The following is a 14,705-nucleotide window of genomic DNA, read 5'->3' on the forward strand; positions in this document are numbered from 1 at the left end:
CCTTTTTAGCTATAAATCATATCAGATCCATTATCCATTTTTCTTTCTGTACACTTTAAGCTAGATGCCATGTCCATGTCGTCATCATCAGCATCATCGCTAAACTTGACGCTAAAATGGATGTGGATACACAGGAGCAACACACACACACGCATACATCCTAGCGCACACTCTCGCACATGGAAACATAGGGGACGAGGGGTGTGGAACAGGAGAGGAAAGCCAAAGAGGCAACCAAAGTCCGTTGGCAAAAGCCAAAGTCGAGGATTTCTACCAAAAGGCGAATTAAATTCCTCAATCTGGTGCCGAGTTTATTTTTAGACCAAAAACAAAAAGCAACAGGAACAAGAAGAGCAACTAGCAATGAAATGGGAACAGGAGGTGGGGCAGGAAGAGGAAGAGTAGGGGGAGGCAGGCAGAAGCAGATGGAGAAGAAGAAGACGACAGCGATCATGCGAGGAGCACAAAGATACACCAAAAAAAAAAACCCTCCAATACTAGTTGATTAATGAGTTTTTAATATATGATAGTAATTATACAATAGAGCTGCATTCCATTGACTGACCTTTAAGATTTCGGAATGTTTAATAATAGATTCTAATTGAATTCTCTTAGCTGCATGTGCGTTTCTCGCAGTGCACTTGCTCACACAAATACAAATGGTGAGGATCAGAAGATCAAGCTGCGAAGAAGAAGCACCAGCGGCCGCGAGTATAGATGGATGAATGCTGTTAAAGACGAAGGCCATCCAGCATTCGGCCCCTGCCACACCCCCTGCGCCACCGCCTCCTTGTGGAAAATCCAGATTGCAAGGAGCACAGCCAACTGGCAGCCGCATCGGTCACATTAAGAAGCTCCACTGTGCGTCGCAGTCGACGGCGTCCACCCGGCGGCGGTATTACCAACAACAACAAAAAAAAAATGCCAAACAAAACGAAGGGCCAAAATCTCGGTGCGTTGTACTCGCGATAGAATTTTCGATTGCAATGGGCACGCACAGGTTTCTTGGCCACAGTTGCACCACCCAATCCACTGCACCACCATTGAGCCACCGAACCAGCGAGCTGCACATCCACATCCTCTGTCGTCCAACTGGGAAATTGCGGGCAATTCATTTCCCATGACTGTTAATCACTTGGCCATTATTTTGTTTAGCCGAACGCGTACATAATTATAGCCTACAAGCGTCGATCGGCCGATGTGACCAATGGGATTAACTATTGCTTAAGCTAGAATTAAGCCAGAATAAAATAAGAATGATTAAGCCAATGCTAGATGGTTGTAGTCGATGAAGTGGGGATAAATTATCTATACCTACAAGATATTTTAAACACCAACTAAAAATGCATCCTGTATCAAAAGTAATCATCCAGTTATCATACTTAACCAATGACCCACATATCTGTGTTCCATATACATAAATATTTTACAGAAAAACCATAGATACAGAAATCTGAAAATAGATATATATATTTAATGAAATAATCAAAACGATCATGATAGCTTTTTTCCATTTTTCCGAATTGGTGGCTAATTTCCTCTAAGCCACTTAAAGTTCTTCGTTATTAATAATCATTAAACCAATATTTATCCTTCCCCAAGTTCTAAGACTAATTAGAAAGCTACAAGAAGTGGAGGAGAAGCCACGAAAATGCCTTTAATTACACATGCACACATTTATCATATTTTTCTTTTTGTTTTCGGTGGACGGAGGTGGAAAAAAGAGGGAGTGTAGATTCGTGTTTTGCGGCTCGCATTGGGCACCCGCAGCACAGAAATATTGTCAAAATGCAAAGCAGAAGATCATTATTACATTTCACGCTTCCAGCAAAAGTAAGTAAAAGAGCCCAAAGAACCAAGAACCGAAACCGCAGAAAGCGGCGACTTCCACGGGCGACTCAGCGTCGCGATAGCGTACCAAATTAATGGAAATGGAACCACATTGCGTTCCTTGGGTTCATGGAAGTGCCAGTGGCGGTGGCAGTGGTAGTGGCAGTGGCGTGGGCTCACAGGGTATTCTGATGGGGGTTCTCGAGAGGGGCTAGGGCCAAGGGGGTGGAGGAGGGCGCACGGGGGAAGGGGGGAAGGGGCAGGGAAGAACGTGCGGCGAGCCCTACAGGTAAGACTGTAGCGAAGACGGCGAAAGACCAGCAGAAAGAGCCCAAAACCAAAGCGTCGTTGTGGGAGAAAGAACGAAACTAACAATGGACTGCGATGACTCCTCCGTCGACGTCGACGTCTCCCATTGGAATGATGACAGCGACGTGCAGTCGTGTTTATAGGTGTGAGTATGCACTGAAAGAAACTAGAGCGGCTTTTTTTTACACCTACAACGATTGTCCTTTGGTAAAAGTATTTTCCTTGTTAACAGATATTTGCATTGATTTATCACTGTTGATGGTCGGAAGACCACCATTTGATCGTGTGTAGTACTGGTGCAACTCGTCACTACGTAGACTGCTGCCCACAAAGCTTCCTATAAAGAGAAACCTTAGGGTATCCAAAACCATTTGAAGATATAATCGAATGTATTGATAAGGACTTCATAAGCTATGCTGGAGTTTAAGAAGATTCCGATGATCCTTAAAGCGATCCCAATTTCTTGCTCTGTATTAATATTTTGGTTTGAGCCCGCTTTTGTGTGCCTTTGGTTTATTGCGCTCTTTGTCTAGCACTGACTTGGGCACTCACGCACACCACGAAACACAGGAAGAACTCGCACACAAACGGACACCCATACACACACACAAACACACACACACACTCGCACAGCGAGGCCAATTTCCAATCACATCCATGAAATAAGCAAATAGTTGGTTCTGTTCGGTACGATTCGGCTATTTCTTCTTTCTTTTCCACGGTCTTTTCCCGTTTTCAGCCAGCAATTTCCTTCTTAAGCTAACTGCTTTCGGCACCAACCGACATTTACCAGCGCTAACTTGGCCAGAACAGAAGCTCGGCGGATCAAGAATTTCCAATTACCAATTGCAATACCAATTTCGGGCTCCAAGGATTAACACAAGTCGCTGGCTCTAAATCAGTATCAGCATCTGCATCTGCATCAGTGTCTGTTTGGCCATTCGGGTGTGTGAGTGTGTGTGTGTCGACTGGAAGAGGAAACTGGAACTGGAATCGCTGGAGTTCTTCTGGAAGCAGCGAGTCTGATCGTCGTGTCGTTCTTGGCTTCTTCGGCTTCTTGGACTTCATTCCAATTTCCATTCCCGACTTCTTGGCGGACTTCATTCGCGGCTGCGTGATATTGGCCTGATCAGTTGAGCGATCAGTCGACGACGAAGGCTTGCAGTGAACGCGACGTGAAGTGCTGAACTCTCCAAACTCTCCGAACTCCAAACACTTCTTCTTTGGAGCCACCTCGATCGCGCGTCCCCAAAACGCTGAGAACCCGATTCGTATTCCCCGATCGTCGCCAGTGGCAATCAGATAGTGCTCCGCGCTCCCACCAATCCAACCACTCGAAGCAAAGATGGCCAAAATCGTACTCTTCTGCCTGCTGAGCCTCTTGGCATGCGCTGCAGGTTAGTAGAAATTATTTACTAAATTTGTATTCCTTTATTGTTGTAGAGTTGCAATGGGTTTTTTCAAACTTAAAGAATCCAGAAGGATTAAATCATTATTGTAGTAATATTTATGAGGGCGGGCGGTAGTAACTTCAAACAAAGTATATGATTTTAGGAATTTTTAAAATTGATTCTTAGATCTTTTGTCCTGAATTGGAATTAATAAGACTCATAAGAACTTTATAGTACAGAAATCTGCAAACTCTCCACTCTAGTGTTTCCTTGTCCTTGCTTTTTCAAACTTCTTACTTACAAGCATGTTTTATGACAATAGTCTACAATTTTTCAAGTGCAGAACTCGTTACGAACGTGACTAACTGCCCAGCAAATTAAACGTCTTCCCAGAACTTGGGAATTATTACGGAATTATTAAGTTTTCAGCCTCCGCATCTCTAAATGCCTTGCTAATTGACGGCTTACCCCTGTCCGTCAATGATAATTCAATCTTGAAGAAACCCCTGCAATTATTCCTACCTTCTCCCATTTAACAAGTAAACAAAAGAAGTTCCAAAGAAGTGCAAAAAAAAAAGTACCCAGCCAAGCCTGAAAAAAAAGAAATAAAACAAGGAAAGGCATAAGATTCTGGTGAAACGAGTAATGCATTCCCATCATTATTTCCGAATCAGAGTCGCAGTCATTAAGTCTGCTCGATGTTTTTGCATCGATTCTTCAGGTCCAGAGTCTTCACTCTCCAGTCTTCGCTGAGAGCTCTCTTCTCATCGATTACCCACCAGCATTGTTCCCGTTCCTGATGGCCAACAAACTGGCTTTATTTTCCTCCTTTTTTTGTTTTTTTTTTTTTTTTTTGTTTTTATCAATTTCCCTCTGCTTATCCCAGTCGCCATCACCATTATAATGATTTGCCTGCTAACTGGCCCGAGGGCTGTTAGGTGCCAACAAATCACTAGAGTTAGCCGCATCCTCCGGCAATAGCATCAGCATCAGCATCAGCTTCAGCATCCACATCAGGGTCCCGGCAAACACTAGCATTGACTTTGACTGCATCATTAGAGACGTGCTAGATTCGCGATCTATCGCTGGCCAGGCGTAATTACCTACGGAAATTATGGTGCTCAAGAGCTACAGGGAACTGGGGTTCGGCTCCGCGATGGCCAATTATGGGGTTACCTATCCCGATCCCGATCTCGATTCCGATCCCAATGCCGATCTTGATCTCGATCTTGGTCTTGGACTCGCAGTTGAATTCACGTCCCAGAGTCAGTGTCAAATTAACTGCAATTGGGACGGAGCTCGTTATCTTCTCTCTCCAAGTGCCTTGGACTATCCATCCACAACGAATCCGATTTAGATTCGCCATCAAGCTGAATTCATTTGGGGGAATTAATGCTTGAATTGAATCCGATCCCTCGAGCTCAGCTCCAAGCTTAAATTGGCCCATTAAAATGAAATTTAAGAATTTCTTCGACCCGTTGAGCTTCTGATCTCATGGCGTGGATCATTATTCTTATTAGGCAGATGGATATCTCAGCTCCTCGGACGCATAATAAGTTGCCCAATAATCGTTTCATTCATAAATCTTCGCCACGACTTGTCTATCATCAATCTGATCAAAGGCAAAGACTTTGAGTTGGCTTCGTGTGTGTCTTGCATTTCAATCGCCGGAAATAATTTCATATACGAGCAGAGTACACACTTGGGCATGGTGATGAGTGTGCGTGTGTGTGTGCTCAAATACTGGAACTCTCTTGATGTCTAGGCCCATGTCTATATATCCTACATATCCCATATCCCATATCCCATATCCAATGTCCATCCAAGACAAGTGCCATAAATGGCCAAGTGCCCGGGGGGTTCGTTGAGTCAGTTGGAAAACAAAGTACTCGCACTGGTATTTGTGTTTATCTTTTGAGCCGCTTTGTAAAAGGGCCAACACACACACATACACTCGTATACAGAGATGTGTACACAGATACTTTACAGAGACGGCCAAGATCTTTGTCCCTCGACTACCTGTTGAACCTGAACCCTATCCCGAACCCATGCCCAAAGTCACTGTCATCTTGCATTGTTCCCAGCCTCGCAGACTTCTCTTCACTTTACTTAACTTCTCGGGTCAGCGATTACATAAGATTCGAATGGGTCTCTGGCTCTGCGTCTCCATTTCGGGCTGACCAGCGGGCTAATTAATGTCATCAGCACCTTCAGTCCCCATTTCGGATTTCGTGTAATTAGCCGCCAGAGGTCAGGGACCGCATAAATGCTCCTGGTCATCACCATCATCATCATCTTTGTGAATCACCCGTCCGATTTGGGGCTCCAAAGTTCTTGGTTTTTATGGACTGGGGGCCCAACGATGGCTAGCCACTTTTTTGGTAATCCTATTTAATGATGTTTCTGCGATTACGAATGCTATGTCCGAAGTTGAAACCGTTACCGTTTTCGCTGTTTCGGTTACGCATTGCGATTCCAATTGCGTCTGGAATCCACAGACATGGGTAGGTTCATTAACCTAGGGTCTAATCCACTTATAGAACGATCAAATGACCAGGCCTTTGGTATCTAAATGGAAAGTATCTTGAATCATCAACCATATTACCTTTAATTTCTTTAGGTCAACGCATTACGACAATCCACTTGGATGGAGTGCAGTATTTCATCAGCCGCATGAATCCCTATTCCCCGGAGCTCAACTACTTCCTGGCCTACCAGTACTGTCGCTCCCTGGGTCTGCAACTGGCCTCCTTTGAGACGAAGGAGAAGGCCGAATCGATGACCACGTATCTGAAGAATGCCGGTTACGGCAACTACGATTTCTGGACCTCCGGCAATCGCCTGGGCACGGGCATGTTCCTATGGATGAGCACTGGTCTGCCGTTTAACGCCACTTTTGATTTCTTCGAAAACTCGGCGGACGCCATCCAGGCCGGTCTGCTCGATCCCGTCGATCATAATAGCAACACCTCGCCCCAGCGCACCGCTCGCGACAGGTAATGATGACAAACTATCATTAAGGATATAAGATATAAGGTGCACAAAAAAAAAGAAGTGATTACTCCTTTCTGCTGTGCCCTGTGCCACCTTGACTATGCCCATCTACATCGATATCCTTTCTGTTTCACCGCTCCAATCTACAGCAGCAGTGGCGCCGAGAAGGGATGCGTGATCCTGAAGCAGCCCACGCTCAAGTGGATGCCCGAGGACTGCTCGGCCGTGAAGGACTTCATTTGTGAGCAGACCCGCTGCTACTACTACAACTACGGCAGCATCCCCGTCTCGTCGGCGCAGGGGTAAGGACACTTGACCGCGGAGCCACTTCACATAACTCCACAAAACTCCACCACTCTACACAACCACACGCAAATCGAACAGATATTAAGAGCACTGATTGGAGGAGGAACTAAGAATATTGATAATAATGCAATAAACAAATTATGCTATAATTAACGTTAATTAATTCGCTATACGAGCTGCCCGCCGGTGGCGATTAAACAAATGTCCCTAATTAAGTAAAGACAAACGAAAACAAACATATTTATACCAGATAAATGTTGATACTAAAACCCAACCCAGATCAAGAGATTACGCAAGGATAACGTGATTAAAAACAAGTTACTTTAGTTGACCACAAACGAACACACACACACTTACACTCAGACACACACATTGACAAAATGCGAATCCGATTTCGATTCCCAAAACAGAATTTGCAAAAAGAACGAACAAATAGGTGAGCTAAACCCCAAATCGTTACCAATCTACCATAACTACACACACAATCTATATGCATATGTACATCTAAAGACTAATGCGACTTCTTACTAACGCCACTCAAAGTTCTATGGGCCAAACCGAAAAGTTGGTTAGCCCGAAAAAGCCATTCGATCCTGATTGAAAATTATATGATTTGAAAAAATCGACAAGAAGAACACTGCCTTGTGGACGCCAATGGGTTGGCTTACAACCGCGAAAGTTTGTGCAATCCTGACTAGATACCTTTAGATACTTTACTTTAGATACTTTATATTAGATACTTTACTTTAGATACCGATTCAAAAACTTGTGTTAAAAAGATACTTTTAAAGTTTCAAAACAAACTATAGTTTTCAAAACTTTAAATCTAAGTACTCCAAGTTGGGATCTATTGATTCCTATTTTCAAAACCATTCCACTTTCGATTGCACACACTTTTGCGAGCCATCCCATATGAGCGCCGAAAATGTATCTTGTTTGGTGGTTTGGGGCTTAGCTTCCTTAGTTGTTGTATCGCTCTCGTTGCTGTCGTTGTTGTTGATGTTGTCATGATGAATTGTGCTCAACTAACTAACTTTAGGCTAAGCAACTTTCGCACTAACCCAGCCCACGAACCGCCCAGGAATCAGAGATAGAAAAACTAAACTCCCTTTTGTTATTTCTCCATGTCCATTGTGCGCCGTCTAGACGTCCCATCACCTCCACCACCCCAAGGACTCCCGCCTCCCTGATGAACCTGCATGTGGCCGCCACCACCACTCCCCTGCCCCTGTTGATGTCCACCAGCGGAGCAATGTACACCGCTGCCAAGGCCAAATCTTCGCCAGCCGTTGGCCACCGACTGATCGATGACTCCAGCTCCCAGCAGCAGCCCTCCTTTATGTCCTTCAAGCTAAACCACGATCGCTCGCTGCCCGATACGGATTCCACTGACGTGGATGTGGAGGATCAGGAAGCGGATTTGGATGGCGAGGAGCACGATGACCACGAGGCCGAGGGCGAAGAGGAGCATGACGAGCACGACAACTTCGAGGAGCATGCCCGTGAGCTGAGCAACGACAACGATGGCGATATCAAGGAGCACGTATTCCCACTGAGCGACAACGAACTCCACCCCGAGGTGCATTCGATCGAAGAGGTACAGCAGCAGTTGCAGCAGGAGGATGCGGACGCGGACTCGGCACCAGCTCCCGCGGCGGCTGAGGAGAACGAGAGCTCGCAGCACGATGCGGAGGCGGATGGAGAGCACGAGCAGGAGGGAGCTGAGGGCGAGACCGACTTGGAAAATGAGTCGCCGGTGGAACTTATCAAGGCCAACGAACCATTGGCGATGCCCAGCTCCACTGAATCCCCAGCCGCCGCCATCGAGGAGCGCATCAAGCAGATCGCCCAGGACTTCCAGAAAATGGCCAGCTCCCAGGAGCTGCAGCCCAAGGAGGAGCTGACCCCCCAATCCTCCCTGTCCCTCAACGATCTGATACGCACCCTGCGGCCCAACGAACAGCAGATCATTCCGCAGATCGACTCGGACTACTCCAATGCCATGCGTGTCCTCGGCAAGCCAATGGCGGCCAATAACTAGGCATCTCCTTTCCCTAACGAATGCCACTAGCCTAAGTTGTGTGTGTGTTTGGGTCGAGGTGTTATCCAACTGGGCATCCGGGTTCCACTGAGGAATGGCCATTTTCGAGAGCCGGCCGGACATGTCCGAAAATGACGCTTCTCTCTGAGGACCTCGATGCCAATGGATGACCGCGCTGAAATGCAGCGAGAGATTAAAGGAGCTAAGACATTAATCTATATATAAATATATATGTATTGTATGCTTTAATTGTATGACAACCACCACAAAAAAAAGGAAACTCTTGATTAATAAACGTAATAAGTAAATAAGATAATGGATATTATTAAGGGATATAATGCTACAATAGGGGATTAGTGTTTCAGATTGCTTGGAAACATGAGTAGGCAATATTTCTAGAGATTAAATAAGATCTTTTAAGGTACCAAAGAGATCTCATGTGCAATCGATCGTAAAACTCCTCAATAATAGAATTGAATCCCCTTATCCCAGAAATATCTCATAACGGCTCGAATTGACCATGGCCAAAGCGCAAATCATAAACAACAAGTCAGTGGGATTTATTTTGGCCTGGTCGAAACGAAGATGAAAGCCAATAATCGTAAATTAACTGCTTAGGCTCTAAAAACTAAAAAAACTGAAAACTGAAGTGTGTGCCATGGAATTTTATTGCACTCGCTCCACGAAAGCCAGCGGCCGCCGAGGAATAAATAAATAAATTCCTCGGTGGGCTTACATCATGCTGCCCGTGTCCATGTCCGTGTCTGCATTCAAATCTGCAAATCATCTTTCTTAATTTAAAGAGGATTCCGAGACGCAGACGCATCACATCAAGTTTTATGTGTGTCGGTGTCGTTCGCCCAACAATTGGATGAAGATGGAGTTGCGTCTTTGAGCCAAAAGATCCAAAGGGGGCCCCTGTCCAAGAGCCCCCATCCCTGCCCACCTGCTGCTCCGTTCGTGGTCCCCATTCCCAGCTTCGTCCTCATCCTCATCTTCATCTTCATCTTGAGCTGCGACTTTGCGCATGCGCAGACGACTGACTTCGTTTGAAGTTCTGTTGACTGATGTTGTTGTGCGTTGTTGTTGCTCTGCTAAAAGTTGGTAATGAAAGAAGCACACACAGAACTGGGTGTACATACATATGTGGCCATATATATATGTATATACATATATGTGGTATGTGCCAGCAGCAACAAAAGCAGCAGCAGCAGATGCCAAGACAACCTTGAAATGTATAGCAGGGTCCAACGAACGAATATAAAAAAGGTTCTTTGGTTCCTTGGTGCCTTGGTTCTTTGGCTCTCCAGGTTCTTGGGCTCATTATTTCCTTCTTCTTCATTTTTTTTTCTCCTCCCAGAATAAGCGGGAACAGTAAGTAACTGCTCGCCGGGAATGCCCCAATCAGGATAAATCTCTGGGGTAAACGACGGCTCCAGAAAGCAAAAGTGCCCGCCGATAAGAGGTGTATTTTTAAACACAAGCGATTGAGTTGGACGATAAAACCCGGAAGTTGCGGAAGCTGGAAGCGCTGGCGAAAGTTCCGACTTGGTGCGATTATATAAGGGAATCTCGCCGGGATGCAGTATCAGTGCAATCCAAACACTTGCCTTGAAAACCATATCCTTTGCAACTAACTAAACACACAATGAAAGTACTCCTGGTTCTAACTTTCCTGGCCACTTTGGCTCTTTCACTGGCACTTCCCCAGGTGGGACATGGATCTGTAAATGGACCCAGTGGGGTAAGTATTTATATTTATATTTATTTAGATTTTAGTTATTTAAATTTTTTATTTATACTCAGCGCTTTCCTATGACGAAGAATTGGGCGCAACCACCGGTTGATTTGCGAAAACCCATTATCTTTCTGCCAGAGGCCACGCCCATTCACGAAGCCCAGGAGTCCCGCCCCCGACTAGCCAGACATCGCAAGAGTGGATAGATGCCAAGGAATACCTATTTATTATTTAAGTTTAGCAAGTGTATCTATTGCAAAAACTAGCTGTTGCATTGACATCTTATAGATGCGAATTATAATTAGCAAAACCTTGGAAAAGTCAAGGAATTTTTGAAATATAAGGTAAAAAACCTCTCACTATCCCGCTAAAAATAGTTTATATTTTAATTACTAAATTTGGGACTTTATACGACTTAATTGAACTATAAACACACATTGAAGTTTAAAATAAAAGGTACAAAAAAGTGTTATTAAAACAAGAAAATGTGCATGATTCCCGCCAAAAATCTGAATTAAATTTGGAGAAGGACCAAAATAAACATATTTAATCTTACTTACAAATTGCATATACAAAAAGCAACCAGTTTTTTTCGCGTGCTATATTTTATTGACTTGAACGAGTTTTTTGATAGATTTCGCTAATCAAACAACACAACATATAATGGCACTAACTAATGCTAATTTAATTTAAAACATTAATTTCTGTGCCAGCAATGGAGGATATAAAACAAGTAATGCATATAAATTGTTTAACCATAGCTGAAGAACTTTAAATTAAGTTCTTTATTAACCAGTTTGATACTCAACGAATTATAGCACCTGTTTCTCTGGCAGTTCAGATGGAGCTACTGTTTGTTGGTTCTTCTGCTATTAATCAAGACCCATTTTTATTTAAATTTATGCTTGAATTTATCAAAGATACTAGTTTCCCATACATGTATGCATTACAATTTAATGACGAATTAGCAGTAGTAAGTGCTTGAGTAGTTTTCTAAGTTACTGAAAATTGAAAATATATTAAAAGCTGGAAAGGTAATAGTTTTGACATAATTTAAATACAAACCCTTTTTGACTTTTTATAAATAGTTAGCTTTAAATAAACTTGTACTATTATTAAATATGTCTAGACAAAAGCTAAGAAATGAGAACTAATTTGAATCTCTAATAGAAAAAACACGTGCAGAAAATATTTAATTTAATATTTATACGCCCTTTACCAGAAATAAGCAGAAACTTTATAAATATTCATTGCCTAGTTGACATAATTAATCCATAGTCACCTAATTTAGATAATAAACTTGTTTTCCCAAACTGATTGGGGATCCCCCAGGGCGGCAAAAGCAACGAATTTTTTTTACATCTCAAAACTATTCTAGGAAAGATAATTATATTTCACTTTAAAACAGCTACTGTTTCAAATCCCGAAAAGAATTGAGTATCCGACGTGTCAAATTAAAATGCAAATGAATATATTTTTATTAATATGCATGCATGACTATTTCGATTCATACAAAACACATTAATTCGTCACGACACTATTTCGAATTGGATAGGCTATAAAAGATCGGTAGTTGGGATGGCCCCAAAAAAGTGGATCCAAGTCCAACGTCCACAAAGGTTGATTGACATAATTAATAATACCGATACAGATCGCCTCTCAACGGTGTTATAATTAATTGGAAACGGAACTGAAGCGGGTTTTGCTTTTAAGCCTCAAAATTTGCTCCATGCAATTCACGTAATACCTAATTTACTCGAATTTAACAACGGGTTTTCGTCGAGTTCCGGTTTTTCCTGAAAGCAGAGATTAAAAGTGTTAATTGCAAACGAGAATCCGTGCGATCAAATACGAGAATGCATCCCCAGATAGAAAGCAGAAGCAAATGCGTAATCGTTCTATCACATAAGAGTCAAATAATCAAGATTTATGCACTTTAGTAAACACCCAATCTGGCCCAATATGGACTATGTTCTGATACTCTCCCATATTCCGAACCATCTTGCATGGCGCTAATGAACCGAGACGAGTTCCCAAACCACTCGGCGAATATCGCCGGATCGGTCGGATCGCACACATCAAAACAGATATAGCACATACTCGTATGCGATATAACATGGTATAATCAACGCGTTTCGATTTCTGTATAATTCCGAATCACTGGACTTGGGATTTATGGATTTGAATGGGTCGGGTGGGGGCGAGGTTGGCCAGTTTATAGCCTGAAACCTACTAGTTTAATGGCTATATAAGCCCCGATCGGCGGTCGAGCCAAAAACATTTGAGTGGACCGTGCGAGCGCGTTAGGTTAGTCCATTGGGAATTACTTGCTTGATTACTCGCATCGGAAAATCTGAGCAATAGTATCGCGTATTTGCAATAGACAAGCGCATCGGCTGATAAGCCGTCATATGCAATCAAATATAATTAGTACAACGCGAAGATTAGCCGCTTTACCCTTAGACTACGAAACCAGTCGGAACTAATAGTTTCCTCTTTTGGCAGATCAATATGAAGGTTCTGTTGGTTCTCCCACTTCTGGTGGCTGTCGTCTCTGGCCAGGGATTCGGTGGAGGTGGATTTGGAGGCGGATTTGGAGGTGGATTTGGAGGCTTGGGCAACAATCGAGTGGCTGGAGCTTTCCAAAATGTGGCCGGCGCCGTTCAGAATGCCGTGGGCAACATCGCCAATGCTGTGCCCAAGGTGCCGCTGCTCTCGAACGTCCAGGACTTTGGTGACTTCTTGGTGAGATAGGCAGCATTGATTGCTTCCAAAGGTAGAAGTACAACTTCAATCCATTCGCAGAGCCAATCTGGAAAGACCTATCTCTCCGCCGCTGATCGTGCTCTTCACGAAGGTGCCTTCGCTTCCACCAAGAACCTGGTGGATGCCGGAAACGCTGCCTTCGCCCAAGGAGTGAACACCTTCAAGCAGGCCGTGAACGCCTTCGCGGATCTGACCCACTCTGAGTTCCTTAGTCAATTGACTGGCTTGAAGAGAAGTCCGGAGGCTAAGTAAGTGCTGACAAACCATTTGCACAGCCGGCATAGGATCTTATCAATTCCATTTCTGCACACAGAGCACGCGCTGCTGCCAGTTTGAAGGAGGTCGCTCTGCCTGCGAAGCCCATCCCGGAAGCCTTCGATTGGCGCGAGCATGGCGGTGTCACCCCAGTCAAGTTCCAGGGTACCTGCGGCTCCTGTTGGGCCTTTGCCACCACTGGTGCCATTGAGGGACACACCTTCCGCAAGACCGGCAGCCTGCCCAATCTCTCTGAGCAGAATCTGGTCGACTGTGGCCCAGTGCAGGACTTTGGCCTGAATGGCTGCGATGGTGGCTTCCAGGAGGCCGCATTCTGTTTCATCGATGAGGTGCAGAAGGGCGTGTCCCAGGCGGGAGCCTATCCCTACATTGACAACAAGGACACGTGCAAGTACGATGGCAGCAAGTCCGGAGCCACCCTCCAGGGATTCGCCGCTATTCCGCCCAAGGACGAGGAGCAGCTGAAGAAGGTGGTGGCCACTCTGGGACCAGTTGCCTGCTCCGTGAATGGCTTGGAGACTCTTAAGAACTACGCCGGTGGCATCTATAACGACGATGAGTGCAACAAGGGCGAGCCAAACCACTCCATTCTGGTCGTCGGTTACGGATCGGAGAACGGACAGGATTACTGGATCGTCAAGAACTCGTGGGACGACACCTGGGGCGAACAGGGCTACTTCCGCCTGCCTCGCGGCCAAAACTACTGCTTCATTGCTGAGGAGTGCTCCTATCCCGTGGTTTAAGCCGGTAATCCGAAATTTATGGCAAAATGTACTGTGAAGTTTGTGATGTGGACTTGGCGTGATTGCGCCCATTTCTTAAATAAAATCTTTTTTTAATAATAACGCTGCTAATTTTGAGTAGTTAAATGAAAGTAATGCAATGCAATTACTTTTGTTAAATATTAACATAGAACAAATTAAAAAGGAATAAACAAGAATCGTTTGGAAATTTAAAACTATTCACGGGTTAATTAGGCACTAAACGGATTTTAGAGGTGCTTAGCAATTTGATGTGAATAAATAAGGCCGACCTTGATAACCAAACTAGAATA

General features: G+C 44.3%; 3 protein-coding genes across 6 annotated transcripts; all 3 read left to right on the plus strand.

Annotated features, from left to right (window-relative positions):
- Positions 1–3,250: 3,250 nt before the first annotated feature.
- Positions 3,251–9,182, plus strand: LOC6734921 (nucleolin). Of its 3 annotated transcripts, none has more exons than XM_016168336.3 (4): positions 3,251–3,536; positions 6,151–6,526; positions 6,677–6,826; positions 7,977–9,182. In XM_016168336.3, exons 1-4 carry the CDS (start codon positions 3,485–3,487, stop codon positions 8,869–8,871), a joined length of 1,473 nt encoding a protein of 490 aa, XP_016028197.1. In that variant the 5' UTR covers positions 3,251–3,484; the 3' UTR covers positions 8,872–9,182. The 3 variants fall into 3 exon arrangements, with proteins under 3 accessions (XP_016028197.1, XP_016028195.1, XP_016028196.1); XM_016168334.3 differs by having other exon boundaries at positions 3,254–3,536; positions 6,674–6,826; XM_016168335.3 differs by lacking the exons at positions 3,251–3,536; positions 6,151–6,526 and having other exon boundaries at positions 6,826–7,266.
- Positions 9,183–9,634: 452 nt separating this feature from the next.
- On the plus strand, positions 9,635–11,088 carry LOC6734923. Its single transcript, XM_002081884.4, has 2 exons — positions 9,635–10,615; positions 10,678–11,088. The coding sequence occupies exons 1-2, from the start codon at positions 10,520–10,522 to the stop codon at positions 10,813–10,815; spliced, it is 234 nt and encodes a 77-aa protein (XP_002081920.1). The 5' UTR covers positions 9,635–10,519; the 3' UTR covers positions 10,816–11,088.
- Positions 11,089–12,156: 1,068 nt separating this feature from the next.
- LOC6734924 (procathepsin L) lies at positions 12,157–14,496 on the plus strand. Of its 2 annotated transcripts, none has more exons than XM_016168338.3 (4): positions 12,157–12,228; positions 13,115–13,354; positions 13,415–13,623; positions 13,689–14,496. In XM_016168338.3, the coding sequence occupies exons 2-4, from the start codon at positions 13,121–13,123 to the stop codon at positions 14,392–14,394; spliced, it is 1,149 nt and encodes a 382-aa protein (XP_016028199.1). In that variant the 5' UTR covers positions 12,157–12,228; positions 13,115–13,120; the 3' UTR covers positions 14,395–14,496. The 2 variants fall into 2 exon arrangements, with proteins under 2 accessions (XP_016028199.1, XP_016028198.1); XM_016168337.3 differs by lacking the exon at positions 12,157–12,228 and adding an exon at positions 12,837–12,916.
- Positions 14,497–14,705: the final 209 nt, after the last annotated feature.

This window comes from Drosophila simulans, chromosome 2R (assembly GCF_016746395.2).
Source record: "Drosophila simulans strain w501 chromosome 2R, Prin_Dsim_3.1, whole genome shotgun sequence".
Taxonomy (NCBI): domain Eukaryota; kingdom Metazoa; phylum Arthropoda; class Insecta; order Diptera; family Drosophilidae; genus Drosophila; species Drosophila simulans.

What these genes read in the sequence shown, in the direction of transcription:
- LOC6734921 (XM_016168334.3), top strand. Translation starts at nt 3,485, where the DNA reads ATGGCCAAAATCGTACTCTTCTGCCTGCTGAGCCTCTTGGCATGCGCT. An exon ending in CCTCTTGGCATGCGCTGCAG is followed by an intron (nt 3,537 to 6,150) that starts GTTAGTAGAAAT and finishes TAATTTCTTTAG; the next exon opens with GTCAACGCATTACGACAATC. An exon ending in CAGCGCACCGCTCGCGACAG is followed by an intron (nt 6,527 to 6,673) that starts GTAATGATGACA and finishes TCCAATCTACAG; the next exon opens with CAGCAGTGGCGCCGAGAAGG.
- LOC6734923 (XM_002081884.4), top strand. Translation starts at nt 10,520, where the DNA reads ATGAAAGTACTCCTGGTTCTAACTTTCCTGGCCACTTTGGCTCTTTCA. An exon ending in CTGTAAATGGACCCAGTGGG is followed by an intron (nt 10,616 to 10,677) that starts GTAAGTATTTAT and finishes ATTTATACTCAG; the next exon opens with CGCTTTCCTATGACGAAGAA.
- LOC6734924 (XM_016168338.3), top strand. Translation starts at nt 13,121, where the DNA reads ATGAAGGTTCTGTTGGTTCTCCCACTTCTGGTGGCTGTCGTCTCTGGC. An exon ending in AGGACTTTGGTGACTTCTTG is followed by an intron (nt 13,355 to 13,414) that starts GTGAGATAGGCA and finishes ATCCATTCGCAG; the next exon opens with AGCCAATCTGGAAAGACCTA. An exon ending in AAGAGAAGTCCGGAGGCTAA is followed by an intron (nt 13,624 to 13,688) that starts GTAAGTGCTGAC and finishes TTCTGCACACAG; the next exon opens with AGCACGCGCTGCTGCCAGTT.